The sequence below is a fragment of the Pelodiscus sinensis genome, chromosome 9, assembly GCF_049634645.1.
Source record: "Pelodiscus sinensis isolate JC-2024 chromosome 9, ASM4963464v1, whole genome shotgun sequence".
Taxonomy (NCBI): domain Eukaryota; kingdom Metazoa; phylum Chordata; order Testudines; family Trionychidae; genus Pelodiscus; species Pelodiscus sinensis.
The window spans coordinates 3896200-3917969 of NC_134719.1; the positions used below are offsets into that span (position 1 = coordinate 3896200).

Sequence of the window (21770 nt, forward strand, 5' to 3'; positions counted from 1 at the left end):
TCGCTATTCCAGTGTCCCTATAAACCTCATTCCTCGAGGCCTAGGGGACATTTTGGAATAGTGGGTTCTTTCGAAATTTGACACTGTGTAGACAGCTTCACAGTTAGGTTGGAAGGTACAATCTAGCTCTATATTTGAGGGTATAAGCCACCCTCAAATACCAAAGCCTAAGCATCTGACCTCTTCAGCCTTCAGTGGCCTTCAAACAGTCTGCACTGGAGTCATGCCTGATGTACTCGATCAGTGAACAAATTATTCTACAAGCCAATCTGAAAATAACACACAAGATCCTTTTCAGTGTCACAGGAAACAAAATATGAATAGCCCGTTGTGGGACCAATCAGCTCTGTCATTTCAGCTTCCGCTGGACTCAGAGACTACCCCTTGGGGTGATTATTTCTGACTTCATTGAGGTGCGAGTGTAACCCACACACCGACTGGGTGTGCGTCACCATCCCATGCAGAAGCACTGAGACCACTGACAGAGAGAGAATGAGTTTGCTCTACAGCTGTCTCTGAATGCCAGCTGGCTTTTAGCTCAGGCTGCAGAGGCTCATGTGCCAAGGTCCCAGGTTTGGTTCTGCCTGTGGGTGCTACACAAGCCTGAGATTTCTTCTGAGAAGGCTTTTGGGAATAATATTGGCCTCATCAGGCTGGTCTGTGGGCCAGCATTCGTGAAGCTCTGTCTGAACGGACATAGGACAGGTACATGTCTGGTAGCAAACCTGCGTAGTAAGGAAGTGTAAGGCATTAGGGACTGAAGAGATGCTCATGGCTGTGCAGAGGGCCAGCCCAAGACCGTCAGCTCCAGGGTCTGGCTAAAGAGAGACCATTTTTACATAGAAAATTTTCTGATGTGTAGCAATGTGACAATCAAAGCAAAGGCAAGAGAGAGAAAAATAATGTGGGTCTATGTGGTAAATGCCAAGTCAGATTTCTAGCTTGCTCTTGTGTCAAAGTGGCATCTCTAGTAGATACAGAGCAAGAGAGTATCTCCTTTTCCTATTAATTTTGTTGCCTAGACCAGTGTTTCTCAACCTTTTTTTATAAAGTACCTCTTAAAAAAAAATTAAGTACCCCCAGTACCTACAGTTTTCAGACAAATTTTTTTTTCTACCATTGCAACACGTTTGTTTAAACAACTTAATCATAGCTGGGCGGACGATGAAATTTTTGGGTGTAAAAAGAACAAAAATAATAAAACACTGTAAAACGTAAAACCAAAACTCAGGTTTCTCCACATTTCAGTTGTTGACGTACCCCCCAGACTTCTCTCAAGTACCCCTAAAGCTTCTCGTACCCCTGGTCGAGAAACACTGATCTAGACGATACAACTGGTTAAAGACATCGCCTGTGTGTTTTGAAGGTGGGAGGTCAATGTGGACTCTGGGTTGTCTCACCTCTCTCTCCTTCCCGTGCTAGGACAAGTGGGAGGAGCTGGTCACCCAGGATAAGTCGGTGGAGCTCTTTGAACACGTCAGCTTGATGACTCTCGACAGCATCATGAAATGTGCCTTCAGTTGTCATAGCAACTGCCAGACCGACAGGTCAGTAAGGGATGCTCTGGGGGCCTGATGGAAGGCGTCTGTTCATTGGCCAGGAATAAGCGGTGCAGCTTGCCCAGGACTGGGGGAAAGTCTCCATGGTCCGTGCAACTAAATGGGTGGCATGCACAGGTGCCCCGCCTCCTGCGGTCTGTCACCGGGCCAGAGATGGTGCCTATCTTTCCCATAGCACAACACAACCTGGGCACATATGTTTTTGTCTCAGGAGAGAACACAGGGAAGATTCTGCCTCTACCCATAGGCCTCTGGGGCGCCGAGGGGTGGATGTGACGCTGAGGGACTTGGTGCCTTTTCAAGGATGCTCTTGCAATTCTGGCAGTGGACCTGGGGCATGAGGCTTCGGTTTCCAGCTCAGCTGCAGATTCTTTGTGTCACCTAGTTCAAGCCACTTAGTGCCTCAGTTTCCCACCTGTAAAAGGGGGATAATAATCCTCCCTTTCTCCTGCCCTTTGAAGGCCTTGTTTCTTACTGTGTATGCAGACCAGGCCTAGTCCAGCAGAGCTCTGCTCTTGTATAAGCAGGTTGCATGGTGGCTGCCCAGCTGCTCCTGGGATGGATCATCACCCGCCATGCAGCCCCATCCGCAGGAGAAGCTGGGCTCCAGCTGTGAGGCTCTGCTGAGGCGGTGGGCAGGAATTAAATTCTTGGTGCACGCTCATGCAGGCACACACCTCACAGGGAACCCTGTCTAGAACTCAGCACATTTGCAGATATTTATTTTAGATCTGTGGGTATCAGCAGCTGCGGTTGTCCACAGCTCATTTTTGCGGATACAGATGGGGCTGCGGATACACATTTTGTATCTGTGCAAGGCTCTAGCGATAGCTACTCACTCTGAGACGACGATGCGGCTTTGTACCCTGTGAGCAGGTCGTGACGGTGTCCGTGGGTGGATGTGGGCATGGGCCACGTGCCCCATCGCAGACGGGATTCCATTTCCTGAAAGCAAATCTCTTGTGTTGATCCCTCTCTTTCCCGCCATCCCCAGGGAGAATTCCTACATCCGAGCGGTCTTTGATCTCAGCTACTTGGTGCACCAGCGGCTGCGCATCTTCCCGTACCACAATGATCTCGTTTATCGGCTCAGCCCCCATGGTCTCCAATTCAGGAGGGCCTGCCAGCTTGCGCACCGCCATACAGGTACTTCCCTATGCCCTGGCCTTTCTTTGTCTGACTCTTTTGTGCATGGGGAGTGTTCAGAGGGGAGCCCTCGCGATCCACGGAACAAGCAGCAGCCATCACGGCAGCTGACCAGTGTGCTCCAACCTCATTTGAAAAGGATCCCTGCTAGGATTCAGAGATTAGTTTTGACTACCTGGCCCCATTGGCTCCCTAGATTCAGTGCTGAGTCTTTAGTTACTTATAGACTCATAGGCTGTGTCTAGACTGGCAAGTTTTTCCGCAAAAGCAACTGCCAGCTGTCTACACTGGCCGCTTGAATTTCCGCAAAAGCACTGACGATCTCATGTAAGATTGTCAGTGCTTTTGCGGATGCTGCTCCCGTTCGGGCAAAAGTCTTTTTCCGAAAAACTGTTGTGCAAAAGGGCCAGTGGAGACAGCAGAGATTTATTTTCTGCAAAAAAGCCCCTATCGCGAAAATGGCGATCGGGGCTTTTTTGCGGAAAAGCGCGTCTAGATTGGCCACGGATGCTTTTCCGCAAAAAGTGCTTTTGCGGAAAAGCGTCCTGCCAATCTAGACGCGCTTTTCTGAAAATGCTTTTAATGGAAAACTTTTTCGTTAAAAGCATTTTCGGAAAATCATGCCGGTGTAGACGTAGCCATAGACTTTAAGGTCAGAAGGGACCATTATGATCATCTAGTCTGACCCCCTGCACAATGCAGGCCACAGCATCTCACCCACCCACTGCTAGAATAATCCTCTCACCTGTGTCTCAGATATTGAAGTCCTTGAAACGATGGTTCAAAGACCCCAAGATGCAGAGAATCCTCCTGCAAGTGACCTGTGCCCCATGCTATAGAGGAAAGCGAAAAACCTCCAGAGCCTCTGCCAATCTACCCTGGAGGAAAATTCCTTCCCGACCCCAAATATGGCGATCAGCTAAATCCTGAGCATGTGGGCAAGACTCACCAGCCAGTCACCCAGAAAAAAGGTCTCTATAGCAACTCCTATCTTCCCACCAGTGGCCTATTTACCACTGATCGTGAAAGGTCAATTAATTGCCAAGATCATGTTACCTCACAAACCATCCCCTTCATAAACCCATCTAGCTTTATCTTGAAGCCAGATAGGTCTTTTGCCCCCACTACTTCCCTTGGAAGGTTGTTCCAGAACTTCACTCCTCTGATGGTTAGAAACCTTCGCCTAATTTCGAGTCTAAACTTCCTATTAGCCAGCTGGTACTTGCCAGATGTGCATTGTTTCTCACGAGCACAGGACAGCTAGGACCCAGGAATACAAGGACTAGCCATCAGTGGGTAGAGCGTAGGGTCCTGGCTCATGACCGGTCTGGATTAGAACGGATCAATGTCTCTTCTCTGAATCCTAATTATGCCACCATGCTCCCAACGGGTAGTAATTTGGATTGATGGAGGTGCTGGGGTAAGGCTAGGAGGAAATCCCTAAGCAGAGTGAGTGCTACCATGTTCCCAACTGCACAGGTCAGAAGAGGGTTCGGTGCAGCTGACCGGCTGCCCCCCCTTGTGTGTGGAGGGCACTCAGGCAGTCTCCGGGGCTACAGTGCTCTGCCGGCTGTCGCGGAAAGTTGTGCTTGAATAGTTTTCTATCTCAGACAAGGTGATCCAGGAGCGGAAGGAGTCTCTCAAGGACGAGCGAGAACGTGAGAAGGTCCAGAAGAAGAGGCACTTGGACTTTCTGGATATTCTTCTCCATGCCAAAGTGAGTTATGGAGGAATGGGTGTGCCCTAAATGACACCACGTATGAGTATGTTCCACTGGGCTTCACCAACAGTGTCTTGGATGAGAGGCAGCAGGTTCAAAACAAACCAAAGAACGTTTTTCTTCACACAGCACACAGTCAACCTGTGGAACTCCTTGCCAGAGGATGTTGTGAAGACTAGGACTTGAACAGGGTTCAAAAAAGAGCTAGATACATTCATGGAGGTTAGGTCCATCAATGGCTATTAGCCAGGATGAGTAGGAATGGTGTCCCTCTCCTCTGTTTGTCTGGATATGGATGACAAGAGAGGGATCACGTGAGGATTACCTGTTGTGTTCCCTCCCTCAGGGCATCTGGGATTGGCCACTGTCAGCAGACAGGATACTGGGCTAGATGGACCTTTTGTCTGACCCAGCATGGCCGTTCTTATGGACCCCTACGCTGAGTGCCAGCATAGGACCTTTGCAACAATTAGGCCCCCAAATGAGGGCTGTAGTAATGCATAAGCTTCATGGCTGGCCCGCTGCCTAGAGCGAGTTTCCTCTGGGGACAACAATATTCCCTCTTCTCATCTGACCGAAAGTTGGGTGGGTCTCCAGACTTTACTGGCGGGGCCCCTTTCCAGAAAGGGGAAAGAGAAGCTAGTCCCCATACTTAATCACCCACCAGCACCCAGGTGTAAATCTCACACGTCTCTAACCTCCATTTGCAGTAAGTGACTCTATCCACTAGGGAGCCCCCTTTGCTTCCATTTTCCTCCTCTCTCTGCTTTACGCAGGTCTTGCTCTCCAGTCTTCTTTCCCGCTGTCATTTCATAGCGTGGGAAAGGGAAGGAATTCTCTTCTCTCCTCCTCGTGGTTGCTTGCTGGAACCTCTTGAAGTGGTGTGTGTCCACACAGAGGGGTAGAGCAGGCAGATTCATTTTTAAAGGGGACTTAACTCCTTTTGCCGCACCGGTGGCATTACCTGGATGAAAGGGGCAATATTCAGGAAAAGAAATGTAGCCACAGTTGACCAAAACCATATTCATGGCTGTCGGCTGGGTAAGACCAGGATGACTTAGCCCTTCGGGCCTCCCGAATAGTCTTTGAAGGGAAGTGGAGAGAGCATTTTTTTCTGGCGGAAACCAAAGACAGGTGAGATGAGCAATTCTCCACTGCACCTCCACAATGGACGAGATGAGCCTCGTTCCATCTCTGGGCCAGGGTGAAGCAGTGGCAGCAGGAGTTTTCCGGGGGCACTGCAGCATGGATTTTGGATTCCTGCCTGAATTGGTTGGCCTCGCCTTAACCAGCACGATAAGTGAATGCAATTCCTGTTGCTGAATATATATCGTGCCACCGACAGTGTGTATGTGTTGCTAGGATGAAAACGGCGCTGGACTGTCCGACGAAGACCTACGCGCCGAGGTGGACACGTTCATGTTTGAGGGGCACGATACCACGGCCAGTGGGATCTCCTGGCTCTTGTACTGCATGGCCCTGTACCCAGAGCACCAGCAGAGATGTAGAGAAGAGATCCAGGAGATCGTGGGAGACCGGACTACTATCCAGTGGTGAATCTCACATTTTCTTATTTATTTGATCGTTCCTCCCCATCGATATTGTTTGGGTCCTTTTGTTAGTAGATAATGATATATTTAGAAATATTTGTTAGACAGTCAAGGTGCTCAAGGCTTCATTTTCAGAGGTACTGAATACGTAGCTGTTATGACTTCATTTACTGTCGTGGAAGCTACCCCCTTCTGAAAACCGGGTCTGCTGTATCTCTATGAGTAGCCCATAACATAATGCACTATCAGCTGCCTATGGCGCCGCAGCTCAGACATCAGATAGTGGTACCCTTAATATTTTGGAATATTAAGTTATAATTCCAAACCCCAACCAGAGGTGTGCTAGATGCAAACAGTGCGTATCCTTTGGAGAAAGTCCAGCAGAAGGCAACAAAAATTATTAGGGGACTGGAGCACATGACTTGTGAGGAGAGGCTGAGGGATTTGGGCTTAGTTACTTTACGGAAGAGAAGAGTGAGAGGGGATTTGATAACAGCTTCTAATTAGAATCATAGAATCCCAGGGGTTGGAGGAGACATCAAGAGTCATCGAGTCCAACCTCCTGCCCAAAACAGGACCAATCCCAACTTCCTGGAGGGAGGTTCCAAAGAGGATGGAGAGAGGCTGTTCTCAGTGGTGACCGATGGCAGAACGAGGTGCAATGGTCTCAAGTTACAATAGGGGAAGGTCTAGGTTAGATATTAGGAAAACTATTTCCCTAGGACGGGGGTGAAGCACTATTTCCCTAGGGTGGGGGTGGAATCTCCATCCCTAGAGGTTTCTAAGTCCCGGCTTGACAAAGCCCTGGCTGGGCTGATTTATTTGGGTTGGTCCTGCTTTGGGCAGGGGGTTGGACTCCATGACTCCTGAGGTCTCTTCCAACCCTGGGATTCTATGAATTGTGATTGAACCTGCTTTTACCAGGGAGTTGGACGTGATGACTTCCTGAGGTCTCTTCCTGCCCTGGGATTCTATGATCCACATGTGTTTTCCGTTGGAATAGCTGTACTGGAAATATCTGCATCACTCACTTGCACCTTTGCCTCTGGTCATTTCAGGGATGACCTCAGTAAGATGACATATAGCACCATGTGCATCAAGGAGAGTCTTCGCCTGTACCCTCCCGTACCTGGAGTGTCCCGACAGCTCAGCAAACCCATCACATTCCACGATGGACGTACCTTACCAGAAGGTCTGTACAGCTGGTTTCCTCTTTTCCATTAAGTTGTAATGGTGACATCCTGGTCACAGCTATGCAAGTTCAACTCCCCCTGACAGCTGGGAAAGTTACACCCATGGAATGGAGAGAAAGCAAGATATGGCCCTAAATAAGTGACATGGCACTATAAGAGCCAGTGTTTATACACAAAGCTGCAGCTCAGGAAAAGAGGGTATGTCTGCACTAGTCCCCTAGTTCGAACTAGGGAGGCTAATGTAGGCATTCGAAGTTGCAAATGAAGCCTGGGATTGAAATATCCTGGGCTTCATTTGCATCTTCCCGGGTGCCGCCATTTTTAAATCCCCCTTAGTCCAACCTCCGTGCCCGTGACTACACGCGGCACGGAGTAGGTAGTTCAAATTAGGATCTCTAATTCGAACTACTGTTACTCCTCATGGAATGAGGTGTACTGGTAGTTCGAATTAGAGATCCTAATTCGAACTACCTACTCCGTGCCGCGTGTAGCCGCGGGCATGGAGTTCGGACTAAGGGGGATTTAAAAATGGTGGCACCCGGCAAGATGCAAATGAAGCCGGGATATTTAAATCCCGGGCTTCATTTGCAACTTCGAATGCCTACATTAACCTCCCTAGTTCGAACTAGGGGACTAGTGTAGACATACCCAGAAGATGTAAACCAATCTAAAGACAACAGGTAAAGTTGGAGTGAAGAAACAACGGTGTTCTAGCTACAAAGCTGTAAGAAGGACAGAGTTCAGGAGGCAGAAGGAAAGCAAGCAATTAGGACTATGCACAAATCAGCTAACTATAACTAAACTCTCTTCCAGGCCAGTGATGTAAATATGTAACAGGATATTTGCCTTGATTCACTGTGTATCTGATGAAGTGGGTCTTTGCCCACGAAAGCTTATGCTCCCACACTTCAGTTAGTATATAAGGTGCCACAGGACTCCTCGCCGCTTGTGTATCTATCTATATTTTTTGGATCAGTGCACATTTCAGAAAACTTAAGTGAAACAAAATTTCCCCCAAAATGCATTTTGATTTTAATTTTATTTTTATTCTCGTATAATACACAATGAAAAAGGACTATTTTAAAATGAACAGTTGAAATTTTTGTTCCAAAGTTGTGCAAAAGAAATTACTGTAACGATACTGGCAGATTTCATCTTAATTTTTCTTTCAAATACCAAATTGGGTCGAAATAGACATGTTCCCGTAGAACATTCTGAACTTGACGAAGTATTTTCTGATGCAAACATGTTCTGTCAATTTTTGACTGCTATAATATTGTTAAGAATGGAGATTTAAAAATCTTTAGAAAGAGGTATTTGCTTGATCTAGGGACCAATGCTGAGTAATAGAACTGCAAAATGAGTAAGAAAAATAACATATGATAGGGTGAATCTATACAGAACCCTTAGCTCGGAATAAGCTATGCAATTTGAGTTATGCATTTTGAGTGTGTTTTAAAATAGCTTATTTTGTAATTTGGTGCTGTGTCAAAATAAACCGCTATTCCAAAACGTCCCTTAATCCTCATGGAATGAGGTTTACAGGGATGTCGGAATACCGAGTCTGTTATATTTCAAAATAACAGGCTTGTTTAAAAGGCGCGGAACAGCTATTTCAGGATACTGGAAGTATCCCGAAATAGCACCACAGTGTAGACGTAGCCTTAGTGACCAAGAATTATTTGTGGCTGCTGGTCACATGCCTCTATGAAATGAATCCGTGGTCAAAGTTCAATTAGTGGATTCTAAGGCCGGAAGGGACCATTGTGATGATCTAGTCTGGCCTATTGTATAGCACAGGTCAGAGGAAATCCCCCACAATTATTCCTAGAGAAAAACATCCTATCTTGGTTTAAAAATTGCCAGTGATGGAGAATCCACAACATTCCATGACAGGGTGAAATCACAGAAGTCCCCTTAGGGTAGTTCCCCGGTGTGCTGGTCATGCCACTGATGCCGGCATTCCTGCTCTCTGCGGCTCCCCCCAACTCTATCCTGTTAGACCAGATCTTCTGGTCTCCCCATACAAAGCTTAGAGTTGGGGTTACCATCCCTCTGCAGAACAACTCAGACACTGCTCAGTTCTAAAGGCTCAGAACCCAGGAAGACAATCCTCAAAAGGGACCAAAAACCCCAAATAAAACCTTCTTACTCCCTGTAAAAGTTCTACACAGAGAAAGCTTATAAGGTCAGCCTCCTTCATCAATGAAAGAGACGCACAAAGGTCGTTTCTCCCTTCCCCCTCCCCTGTAACAATTATTTACACTGGACTTGATAATAAACAAAAGTGTGTGTATTAAGCATAAAAAGTAGGATTTCAGTGGTTGGAAGTGAAATCAGTCAGCTCAAAGTAAGTTACTACATTAAAATGAATAAAAACACATATCTAGCTTTAATCCACTAAGAAACTTGTTAAATTTTTAAACTAAACCATTGTCATTTCAGGCAAAGCTTCAACTCAGAGTTGATCTTTTTCTTTGAATGGGGTCTACAGCTCCTTTGAAGTTTGGTTGTATCCTCTTAGAGTGGGCCAAGCAGTTTCAAAAGCCAGCTGAAGACAAAAACTGATGGCTTCCCATGGCAAGAATCCATTGTTTGGCATCCCCTATTCCCATAGAAAAATACCAGTTTCAAAATGGATTCCAGTACTGGGTGGCATGGTCACATGTCTTTCTAGGACCAATCACCATTTGGGCTTACAGGACAAACAAGACTGTTCACAGGTTGTTGATTTGAGCAACAAGCCATTAGGTTTCTGACATCAGTGACGGTCCTCCTCAATACATTTATAATTATAAACAGAGCCACATTTCATATTTCTAACTTCACATACAAGAATGATACACGCACAAAAATAGGACATATATGTTCAGCAGATTGCAACATTAAAATGTGATAGGTTACGTGAGATCTAAAGTATCTTTGAGTTCTGCATATTCATAGTCACAAACCAAGTCTTCTAAGGCATGGGGGACAGTCACAAACCCCTTGGAAAATTGTTCCATAATTTCTCGCTGTTCGTGTCAGCCTTTTCACTGTGGCTTGGTGTCATATTGCAGAGAAATCACAAGTGAAACCCTCAGCAAATTTAGCAGTGAGGTTAGAGACTGAATGAGATCTTGGAAATGAAACTCCCTCCAGGCCAGTAATGTGAAACATTGGCCTGGCTCAGTGGGCAACTTATATTGCTGCTGCTTGAGAAATTCCTTATCCATGGACAAACAGATTTTTTCCTGCAGGATTGTCAGGCCAGCACCCTCTCCTAGCTCTCAGTGTTGCACAATATTTGCTTTAAAGCGGAATGAGGCAAGTTGGACTTCAGTCTCCTGTATCTGTTATGTTTAATTTGTTCTTCTCTGTTCATGCAAGAGTCTTGACTATTCATGTCAAAGTGCGCCATGTGAAATTTACCCCGTGTCAGGTGCCAGAACCAGTGGTGTGCCTCACTGAAGTCCTAAAACTAAGGACTAATTAGCATGAGAGCAGGTCACGAGCCGGTCTGCACAGAGATGAACTCCCCTGAATATTTAAGCAAATTCTTTCCTTGGTCTATCTTATACTCAAGGATCGTTTTAGAGTTTAATGCCTGATGATTTTCATCTTCGCTGGGGATTCAGTAATCAAAACAAAATGGAATGGGATGCTACTCTACAGTCACAACAGGGATGTCTTGGGCTCGCCTGAGCTGGGGTGTCCAGCTCATTTTTATTTAGTTTTCTGTGAAACAGCATTCAACGCAAAATGGCCCTCTGGGTGCTAAAGATCCTAACTGCCTTTCACAGATTTAACCAAACTGTCAATGTTAGGCCCATGACTAGCCCACATTTTAGTCTTAAATCAGGGAGAGTGAGTCTTCCCTCTCACAGCCACACCTAGAACTGGCCTTTGAAAGCAGCAAGGAGCCCTTTTTATCTGGCTTGCTGGCCCCTGATTGGCCCTTGCCTGCTCCCAGCCCTTCTAGCTTCACTTAGTCCTCCAGCAGCTGATCCCAGGAGGCCACTCTAGCCAATCTCTGGAGGTCCGAACTCGCTGTTCTTCTCTTCATAGGGCGGAGTTGCCATGGCAGCAGGGCCTAGCATCCCCCTCACTCCCCAGAAGGAATCTGCAGATTTTCTCCCCGTTGACTTGTTCTTCTCATAAACTGATACTGAACCAGAGCCATTTAATTTGGGGAACAAGTGGAATAGAAATCCCACAATAGGGTCTCATCTTATCTAAATCCTATTGACTTCACTGGGCATCTCGAACACTCAAAAGATTCTGTAACTGACCCCTTGTGAAAAGGAGCCAATGTCTCCGCAAGCTGGAATTTACACCCCCACTCCAAGCGTAGCCATCCCCATGAAAGAACGCTTCAAAACTGCCCTTTTTTTCCCCAAGTCCTCTTCCACGCTTTGAAAAATGCAAGAACAGAGTTTTACTTCATAGGCATGAAATGATCCCAACTTGACCTACAGAGGGAGACACACAACACACAAGTAATTTTCTACAGAAGCTCCACTCTTCCAGTCAGCGTATGGGCTGCTAAATCAGGGGACGATATAGCTGCAGTAGAAACTCATTGCTAATTTCCACCTTCTGACCATGTAAGCAAATGTAGATAGATGAGATACTATAGGTTAAGAACAAAGGAATAGATAATAGGCATTTACATCCCAACTCCTATTCATAAATTCAGGGGAGACATGGCAAAACTGCAGTGGACTTCAGTGGCACCAGGCTTTCATTCATAGACTAAGGACCGACGAGACCACTCTGATGGGCTTAAATTGCAGCAAGGGAGGTTTAGGTTGGACATTAGGAAAAACTTCCTAACTGTCAGGATGCTTAAACACTAGACTATATTGCCTAGGGAGGTTGTGGAATCTCCATTTCTGGAGATATTTAAGAGCAGGTTAGACAATCATCTATCAGGGATGATCTAGGTGGTGTTTGATCCTGCTAGGAGGGCAGGGGGCTGGACTTAATGACCTCTTGAGGTCCCTTCCAGTTCTAGTGTTCTATGATTCTGTAATCATTGAAACATGTTTCTTGTGTATCATAGAACTAAGAATTTCCTTCTGTATTTGCTGTATAGGTAAATGTTTCTCTCCTTTGTTTTACAGGCTCCTGGGTTGCAGTAAGCATCTATCTCATTCACAGAAACCCAAGTATATGGAAAGATCCACTGGTAAGTTTTCTTTTGTCCGTATGAGACCCTTTCAGCTGCAAGCCAGGCATTCAGTGTATGTATTTTAGTAGCTAACTAGCGCCTTTATTAGCTAAACACCTTGGCATACAGGTCCCTGTGATTGAAGATTGTAGGCTGCACAGGTTTCCTGCCCACTGTTTTGTTATTTTCTAGCTTTGTCTCCCCTCTCTGTTTAGGTGTATGGATGGGCTCATCTTACTTCATAAAAACACACCCGAGTCCCCACACAAACCCCACTCCCAGTGCCCCACAAAAAAAGTACATAAGAAAATCCATGCGCATGTCCATGAAGTCCAGACTCCTCCGTTTAATCCTGGCTCTACTAACATCTGACTTCCTGGTCTTGGAGAAATCACTTAGTCAGAAGCCTTGGTCAACGAGGAAAGACAGAATTAGCAGAGAGCAGTAGCATTGCCAGGTGTCCGGTTTTTGTCCAGACACTCTGGTAATTGCGTGTTCTGTCCCGTAAAAAAACCCAGAAAATACCGGACATATAAAATTTCTCGGACGGAAGGCCGGTGAGGACTTTTTTTTTTCACTTAACAAGTTTGGTCTCTTTTGTTTTTTTCTTGCTCAACCAATATTTTCCCCCACCATGTTTGAGATTTTTTGTGAAGGTATCTGGCAACCCTAGAGAACAGCAAAGAGATTTCATAAGTCCACCTGCCTCCTCTGTGTTGACTAGGCTGATTCCTCCTCTTCTGATGGGTGGGTCTCTTATCGCACTTACTCAATAGTTATCTGCATATCTGTGCCATCTTTTTATCTGAGAATCTCCAAGAAACTCTCTAAATATTAATTAAACCCTCCCACATCTCGAAGTAGGGCACGTGGTGCGAGTATCCACTTTTCAAATCGTGGGCCCCGATTTTTCTGCAGGTGGCAGCTTAGCCAAGTATAAACTGGCTACGGGAACAATCTACTGGGAGACATATTTAACTGTTTGCTTTTTAATCCTCAGTGGATGTCCTAGAAATGTGCAGATGATTGATTATTATTAAGTGGTTTTGGAGGAACTCCCCATTGAGAGATGACATCTTCACTCAGATTCATCAAAAATAACATTAGATCTCTGTGTCACAATCTTGTTTTGAGCAGCAAATCCATTTGAGCTTTCAGACGGGCAAAGCCCTCAAGGAAACTTTTCCCCTGATTCTTGCATGTGGTCAGTGCTAAAATCCACTTTATACAACTGAGGGGCTGCACTGTGTGAAAACAGGTGGCTAACCACACAATAGCCACCAGTCTCAAAAATGACTAATGATTTTTGGGTGCTCAGCTGGAGATACCTAAAGAACCAGAGACTGGAAGTCCAGTCCCCTGCTGTTATGGGCAATGAAGTTATTTAATCCCATTCGTAAATATATCAAGCTTCATCTTCAAAGTTGGAAGGCTGTCCCAGATGCCTAGAAACCTTCTTCTCATTTGTTCTTGTGCCAACACTGTCCTTTAAATATCTCTTTCTCCTGCTCTAATTTACCTACTCCCCTGCTTTAATCTGATGTCTTTAGAGAGCAGTTAGATCCCCTTCCTACTCTTTGTTTTGCGAGGTTAAATGGGCCGGCACTTTTAATCTCCTCTGATGAAGCAGGCTCTCCATTCCCCGATCATCCTAGAAACTCTTCTCTTGTTTCCATTTGAAATCATCTCTCTCAATTCTGCATGACCAGAATTGTACACTAGTCCAGATGAGGTTTTGCCAGAGCCTACATTTGGCATTAATGCATCTCTCTTAACCGGAACGACCTCATTTGATATATCCTAGGACATGTCCATGGATATGCAACTCCAGCTATCAGAACAGTATAACTGGAGTCAACGTACCTTAAATTGAATTTCTGCTATGTCCCTACTGCGGGAGATTGATGGGAGAAACTCTCCCGTCGACTTGCCTTACTCCTCGCAACCACCGTGGAGTATCGGGGTTGGTGGAGGTACCATCAGCGGTTGATTTAGTGGGTCCTTACTAGGCCCACTAAATTGAACTCCGGAAGATCCATCTTTGAAGTGTCAATCTCAGGGTAAGTGTACATCTTTGAAGTGTCAATCTCAGTATACATGGCCTAAGACAGCCTGTAGTATCTCCTCCTCTGTTTCCAACTGATTGATAACAGAAATACTTATTAGTCTACGTGCATAACCTCAAACTTTGTACTATTAAATTTCAACCGTTTTTTGTTATTTTAGTTCCTCCTGTATTGCTGATGCCTCCCAACTTAGTTCATCAGCAAGTTAATTAGTATACTTCCTTAAAAGGACCTGGCTTTCCGAGGGCTGGGACTTGACCCTTCCTCGGTCGAAGTGGAGGAGAGAGAAAGAGACATATTGTAAGGCCAGAAGGAGCTATTAGATCCTCCAGTCTGACCTGCATAACAAGGCAGAGAACCTCGTGCAGTAACTCCAGTATCAAGCAGACCAGTTCGAGCTGAGCTAGAGAAATCTATTTAAATCAGGATGGGATACCCATGTCAAGACTTGAAGCTATGAGGAATCCACCGCGTCCCTCATTCGGTGATTCCATAGATAACTACCTTCGCTGTTAAAGCTTAGTTGTGCCCTGTTTCTTGTCTGACATTGTCCAGCTTTGTCTCAAATTGAGCATCCAAAACATGGACACCAGATCAGAGTATTGTAGCTGACAGGAGACTAGATGTGGGAAGAGAGATCACACAGACATTTAGAATAGATGAAAACAGAGAAGGAGCCAAGAAAGCCAAGCAGGAGCTTGTTAGCACAGTTTGACCCTGGAGAAATCTAGTGAGAAAGTGTTTGGGTCTGGTGTTAGCTAGAGACACTTGTGGCTTCTAAGATAAGAAACTGCTCCTTTTATAGAACGTAGCCATCCACTCCAACTCATCTGATAGAGTGGGTTTTGCCCATGAAAGCTCAGGAGTCTGTATTTTTTTGTTAATCCCTCACCCAAAGGTGCTGTAGGACTACCATAAAATCTTGAGTGTAATGCGCATTTTTTCCTGATTTTTGGGGGGGTCAAAGTCAGGGTGTGCATTATACATAGCAGTTATTTTTTAAAATTTTATTTTGGCAGTTTATTCAGAAGCCGATGAACCTGTAAGTAGCCCCAGGCCGGGGAACTCCCTGTCTCCTCCACACAGAAACTTTCCCGCTGCAGCAAGGCGCAGGGGCCACCGCCCCGGCTGGCTCCCAGACAAGGCGAGGAGCCGGCGGCGCCACCAGACTGCAGCCCCCTGGCTTGCTACTTGCCCGGTGCTCCTTCAGGCTGCATCCTGGGGCCCCTGCAGCAGGCACGAGCTCGGCATGGCACGTGGGCAGCTGTCCGGGGGGACGCGGCGTGTCCCTCCCTCCCGCAGCACCAGGCTCCCGGACAAGGCGAGGAGCCGGTGGCGCTGCCAGTACCAAGCCCAGCCTCGCCCGCTCCCCGGCACCGGGCTGCAGGAGAGCGGGAGGGAGGGACATGCCGCTCCCACCTGCAGGCTCGCCCGGGAAACGCGCGCGCAGCCTGGGGAGCCGGTGGCAGAGTTTAAAACCTGCCCCTCGTCCTCTTGGGGGGCCCCTGGGCGCAGCCTGAAGGAGCACCGGGCAGGCAGCAAGCCAGGGTGCTGCAGCCTGGAGGCACCGCCAGCTCCTTGCCTTGTCTGGGAGCTTGGCGGAGCAGCGGCCCCCGCGCCGCGCTGCAATGGGAAAATTTCTGTGCAGACCAAAGGGGGAGTTCCCCGGCCCGGGGGCTACTTACAGGTTCATTTCATAGGTGCGCATTATATATAGGAGTCTAAATTTTTCCATTGTGATAAGACTTCAAAGTCAGGGTGCGCATTCTACATCGGTGCGCATTATACGCGAGATTTTACGGTACTTGTTGTTTTTATAGGTACAGACTAACACGGCAAGACCTCTGTGACTTAGACACCAAAAGTCACTAGTCACTTCTGAAAGAATTGGCTTTGAAACAGAAAGGATCGTTGTTGTTTGCTTTTTAAAAACAAATTCTTTCATCCCAGGTGTTTGATCCGTGGAGATTTTCTCCAGAGAACATATCCGACAGACATTCTCATGCCTTCCTGCCTTTTGCTGCTGGGTCAAGGTGAAGTATATTTAATTACAAGTCAAAGGGAAGAAAATCCCCCCCTCTCCTCCCACTGTTAAATGTGATATAGAATATTTTTCTGTTCATGCAGAAGTACTTGTGCAGAGACCCCAGGCAAGAACAAAGCTTGGGCTGCATTAGGCTAGACCAAAGCACAAGAACAAAGGAACTGATATGTCCCACCCCAAAGATTTACAATGTTAATATTTTCTATCAAGTTGACATCAGCTGTTATATATATTCTGGTAGCAACTGGAGGCCGCAATGGAAATGAGATCAGAGAATTACAGCCAAGAGGAGACTGGGTGTGGGAAGAGAGATCACACAGAAACTGAGAATGGATCAAAACAGAGAGGGAGACAAGAAAGCCAAGCAGGAGCCTGTAAGCCCATCGTGACCCCAGAGAAAGCTAGGGAGAAAGACTTTGGGTCTGCTGTTAGCTGGAGACACTTGTGGCTTTTAAGATAAGAAACGGCTCCTTTTATTCTTGGTTCCTTTTGTGTTCAGAGAGATGGGACTTTGTACATTCCTTGAAAATAAACAAGATAATACTAGACTCCATTCATTTCTGTTTCCAGCTGAAACATTCGTAGAGTGTCAAACTTCGATTAGCGGTGTGTGTCAAGAAAAGGCAATGTCAGTACACACAGGCTTTGTCTACACTATGGCATAAGGCTCTTGTGCAAAAAGGGGGGTTGTGCAAAACAGCCACGGCCACATTGCTTGTTTTTGCGCAAAAACCCCTTGTGCAAAACCGGCTCGGAATAGACTATGCAAATGAAGCGTGACAAAATGCTAATCAGCTCTACATTTGCATTGCCTCTTCCAGCAAAAGCTGTCATTTAGACAAAGCCACACTGCATTTGAAGGAGACTGTTGCCAGGAGCGGCCTGAGGTGGGCTGCGGCAGCTGGTGCCCCAGGCGGAACGCGCGATCGGCGCCCGCCTGCAGGGCCGTCAAGGGACTGATGTCATCGGCGGGTGCCCCAGGCGCCCCCGTGATGTCATCATCGGGCACCCTAGGCGGCGGCCGAGTCTGCCTATAGCCACAGGCCGCCCCGACTGTTGCTCACTAACATTGGCTACAGACTCCCAGAGGAAGGACACAGGTGCCTGAAGCCCAGTCAAGCCTTCCAGGTAGTAAGGCACTGATACTCGGGGAAGTGCACCTTTGTCCTGATCTATTGGGGAGGTGGGGTAGGGGAGGGAAATGCTGCAAGATTCCACCTTAAGGCAGGATAAGGACAAGAACAGTTGCACACAGAGACCAACAATAGGACAGACAGGCAAGAGTCTAAGAGGAGAGTCTGGAACTTCCTGGGGAGTTTTAGTAGCACACATGGGAGAGCAGAGCGGGTTGGTTAAGCGTGAAAATAGGCTGGATACCACCCGTCAGATAGCAGGTGAGTCTCATCTGTTGGATCTGCTACGTAGCCATCTGCTCTACAGCTGCGTCTGTAGGCCAGGACTAAGAGAACTGAAGAAAACCATAAATAAGGTCCAGTTTGGGGCTAATGAAAGAGAAAGGAGAGGGTGAACGACTGAGCGAGTCTCCAGCTTTTTGTGGGGGCGAGCACAGCTGCTGACGTTCTTCTGGGTCTCTCTCCTCAGGAACTGCATCGGGCAGCAGTTCGCCCTGAACGAGATAAAGGTGGCCCTGGCCCTGACTCTGCTCCGCTTCGAACTCTCACCGGATCTGGCCAACCCCCCGACCCGAATACCTCAGCTCATCCTGCGCTCCAAGAATGGGATTCACCTGCACTTGAAGAAAGTCCCTGGAGGCTGAAATCGCGCCGTTCTAGGTGCGGGAAAGGGAAGGAGTTGATAACAGGGTGCCACTTGAATCAGACCAAGGCGTGAGTTCTCATAAGCAAGCTCTTGGGCCCAAAGATCTTCATCCTCCTTCTCCTGCTACCATCAGCCAAAGGGCCCCTTTTGGCCTGCATTGATGTGCCAGATGTAGCTGGTTTAATTATTGCCCGTGATGAATTTATTCTGCCCAGTAAGTGGTCCCCTTGGAACATCTGCACCTGCTCTGATATTGCCTCTTCATAGCCTTTGACTGACTTCTTCTCCTCTGCCACACGGGTGTTCTGCCTGGCACCCCGTGAAGTGTTTCCCTTGATGCCAATGGGCATTGGCTCAGCCCCCAATGTTCTAGGGGTATGTCTACACTACCACCCTAGTTCGAACGAGGGTGGTTAATGTAGGCAACCGAAGTTGTAAATGAAGCCCGGGATTTGAATTTCCCGGGCTTCATTTGCATCTTGCCGGGCGCCGCCATTTTTAAATCCCCGCTAGTTCGGACTCCATGCCTGCGGCTACACACGGCACGGAGTAGGTCATTCGGATTAGGCTTCCTATTCCGAACTACCGTTACTCCTCGTGGAATGAGGTGTACTGGTAGCTCGGAATAGGAAGCCTAATCCGAACTACCTACTCCGTGCCGCGTGTAGCCGCAGGCACGGAGTCCGAACTAGCGGGGATTTAAAAATGGCGGCGCCTGGCAAGATGCAAATAAAGCCTGGAAAATTCAAATCCCAGGCTTCATTTGCAACTTCGGTTCAAACTAGGGTGGTAGTGTAGACATACCCTAGCTTCTCACTTGTAACTCTTACTGCCTCCTACTATCCATCTATCCTAAATCCCCCCCCACCGCCCATTGCTTTCTTGGGTCCTTCTTCCACCATCCAAACCTTCCACAGTGCCTACACATGGCCCTCTCTGGCCTCATTCAAAACCTTCCTTGTGTTGCACTTGCCAGAGCAGGCCAACTATTACCGACCTTTTTGGGATGGTTTGTTTTTTTTATGAGCATCGACTACAGTTTGGGCTGTTGACCTATGGGCAAGCTGCGTTATCTGTGTCTGATTAAGACTGCAAAGCTGCCCAGGGTGATTTGTGTCTTCTGTGTTAATAAATAACTCGTGATTAACATCATAATGGCTGGTGTTGTGTTATCTGTCACATTTGGAGCTAAACCGATCACAAACCGGAGTATTCTCGAAATCTTATCGACAGGGGAGGAGAAAAGCATGCATCTGAGTGAACTAGACCAGATTCTCAGCCAGGTGTGAACTGGTATCGCTCCACTGACTTCAGCAGGGCAGCCGTGACTTACACAAAGAATCTGGCCCCTTGTGCAAGAGAAATGGCTGCAAAGCTGGGTGTCAAAGTCCATAATGAGCAGCACACAGCCCGGCTTTTTCTCCGTTGCCCCAAAATGGAGTTAGCCCCTTTTTCTTCTTCCACTGTTTGGCAAGGTAAGTTAATGAGAAGATAAAGCCCCAAATCATGTCCAGCGATGTCCTAGAATCCTAGGGCTGGAAGAGATCTCAGGAGGCCATCGAGTCCAGCCCCAATATCATGAGCGCTCCAGAGAGCAAACTAGTAACCAGAGTCCAGAAAAAAAAAGAAAGAAAAGAAAGCCTGGGTGTGGTAACATTAAATCATTCCCCTTCCTCCCGCTGTAGGGGCTTCGGCACGCTAGTAACCAGGGTCTTCCCACAACCCAGGCTTTTCCCTCTGGGCCTCCTGCCCCTTGCAGCTCTCCATGGCATGGTCTTGAATTGGTTTTTTTTGTTTCAGGTGGGCATTTTCGTAGCTCTCGCCTGGATTCTGGGCTTCTTTAACAGAGCTGATCCCTCCTCTGTGTTCCCTAGCTGGTAACGATCAGACCCAGGCCCCTGACTCCACTCAGTGGGTCTGACGATTCCCAGATCCTCCCCAGAATAGCTGGACGCATTGCTACCACTCCCAGCAGGCCTCCCTCTTCCCCATTCATCCAGCATCACTGATGTATGTGGCTTGTACTGTGCAAGGCATTTTTCCTGTATTAACACTGAGGAATAGCCAATTCTTCAGTGCAATGTGCGTTTAGAGAGAGGGATGACTAGATTTTTCTTCTTTTCCAGGGACGTTTTAGCAGCTTCACGAGTATACGTCTAATCTTGATCGTTGCTTTAATTACTGAAATGAGCGTTACCATCGAGTCTACCATTGTTTCCCCCTGTAACTATGGCGTCTGATTGTAGTACACCGTGATCTCAGGGATTGTGGCTCTTTTCCAGCTGTTCGGATTTACACCTTGTAAACATGCAAATAAAATTCCATGAGAAGCCACTGCAGTGCCTGGAGCTACAGGGTGGTAACACAGAAGCCTTCGTTACACAATCATCTGTGCTGCAAGCATTTTGTATAAGAACCTTTCTCCGTGGTGTCCTTCCATCTTCTGTAGAATGTCCCTCTGTCAATATAGGAACGCCAGGATCTAATACCCAAAGATGGGCCTGAGCCAGAGATCTGGATCAAAATAGGAACTTCCCCCTGAAATAAGAGGCATTCAGGCCTGGTGTTCCAATCAGACCCATTAATAGATAAAGAACATTGCTACAAAACTGGGGCATTTTCGGAGAACTTCTTCCAACTGCCAGAGAAAGAAGGGGAGGGGATCTGGCATTGCTGTCAGTTACCACTTCATTGAAAGAAAATAGAATCAAACGTATAAGTGACAGATCTGAATAGAACATCCCCAAATCCAGATCCAGGTAGCTGATGCCTCTCTCTCTACTTAGAGAGTCCCAAACCCCAGCAGAAGTACCCATGAATTAAGGGATTTCGAATTCCAGATCCACCCCTGTATTTTGCTCTACTTATGAATAGCCATACTGGGGCAGACTAAAGGGCCATCTAGCCTAGTATCCTGTCTTCTGACAGTGGTCAATGCCGGATGCCTCCAGAAGAAATGAACAGAACAGGGTCTCATCACATGATTCCTCTCCTGTCACCCATTCCTAGCTTCTGACAAACAGAGGCTAGGGATACCATCCCTGATCATCCTGGCTAATAGCCATTGATGGATTTATCCTCCATGCATTTATCTAGCTCCTTTTTGAACCCTGTAAAAGCCCTGGCTTTCACAACATCCTCTAGCAAGGAGTTCCACAGGTTGACTGTGCGCTACATGAAGAAAAATGTCTTTTGGTTTGTTTTAAACCTGGTACCAATTAATTTCATTTGGTGACCCCCTAGTTCTCTGCTTACTGTATCACATATTGGCTACGTCTAGACTGGCATGATTTTCCACAAATGCTTTTAACGGAAAAGTTTTCCGTTAAAAGCATTTTCGGAAAAGAGCATCTAGATTGGCACGGACACTTTTCTGCAAAAGCACTTTTTGCGGAAAAGCATCCGTGCCAATCTAGACGCGCTTTTACGCAAAAAAGCCCCGATCGCCATTTTCGCGCGGCACCCCGCTGCCGCTGCGGCTTTGCTCCCTGTGTCCCTGGTCTGCTGGGGGGGGGGCGCAGCTAGTGTGCCCCCCCAGCAGACCAGGTTTTTGTTGTGGAC

At 47.1% G+C, this 21770-nt stretch overlaps 1 protein-coding gene across 2 annotated transcripts in view; it reads left to right on the plus strand.

The window, feature by feature from the left end:
• LOC102452942 (cytochrome P450 4B1-like) overlaps positions 1-18804 on the plus strand; it is a 39963-nt gene extending 21159 nt beyond the window's left edge. Inside the window, exons 5-12 of one of the 2 annotated variants that reach the window (XM_075935922.1) lie at positions 1423-1547; positions 2554-2705; positions 4316-4422; positions 5788-5978; positions 7034-7167; positions 12274-12338; positions 16337-16419; positions 16514-17542. In XM_075935922.1, the coding sequence (XP_075792037.1) occupies positions 1423-1547; positions 2554-2705; positions 4316-4422; positions 5788-5978; positions 7034-7167; positions 12274-12338; positions 16337-16419; positions 16514-16568 (912 nt within the window). In that variant the 3' untranslated portion in view covers positions 16569-17542. Of the gene's footprint in view, positions 1-1422; positions 1548-2553; positions 2706-4315; positions 4423-5787; positions 5979-7033; positions 7168-12273; positions 12339-16336; positions 16420-16513; positions 17543-18032 lie in introns of those variants that run through there. The other variant, XM_006111448.4, reaches the window with a different exon arrangement.
• Positions 18805-21770: the final 2966 nt, after the last annotated feature.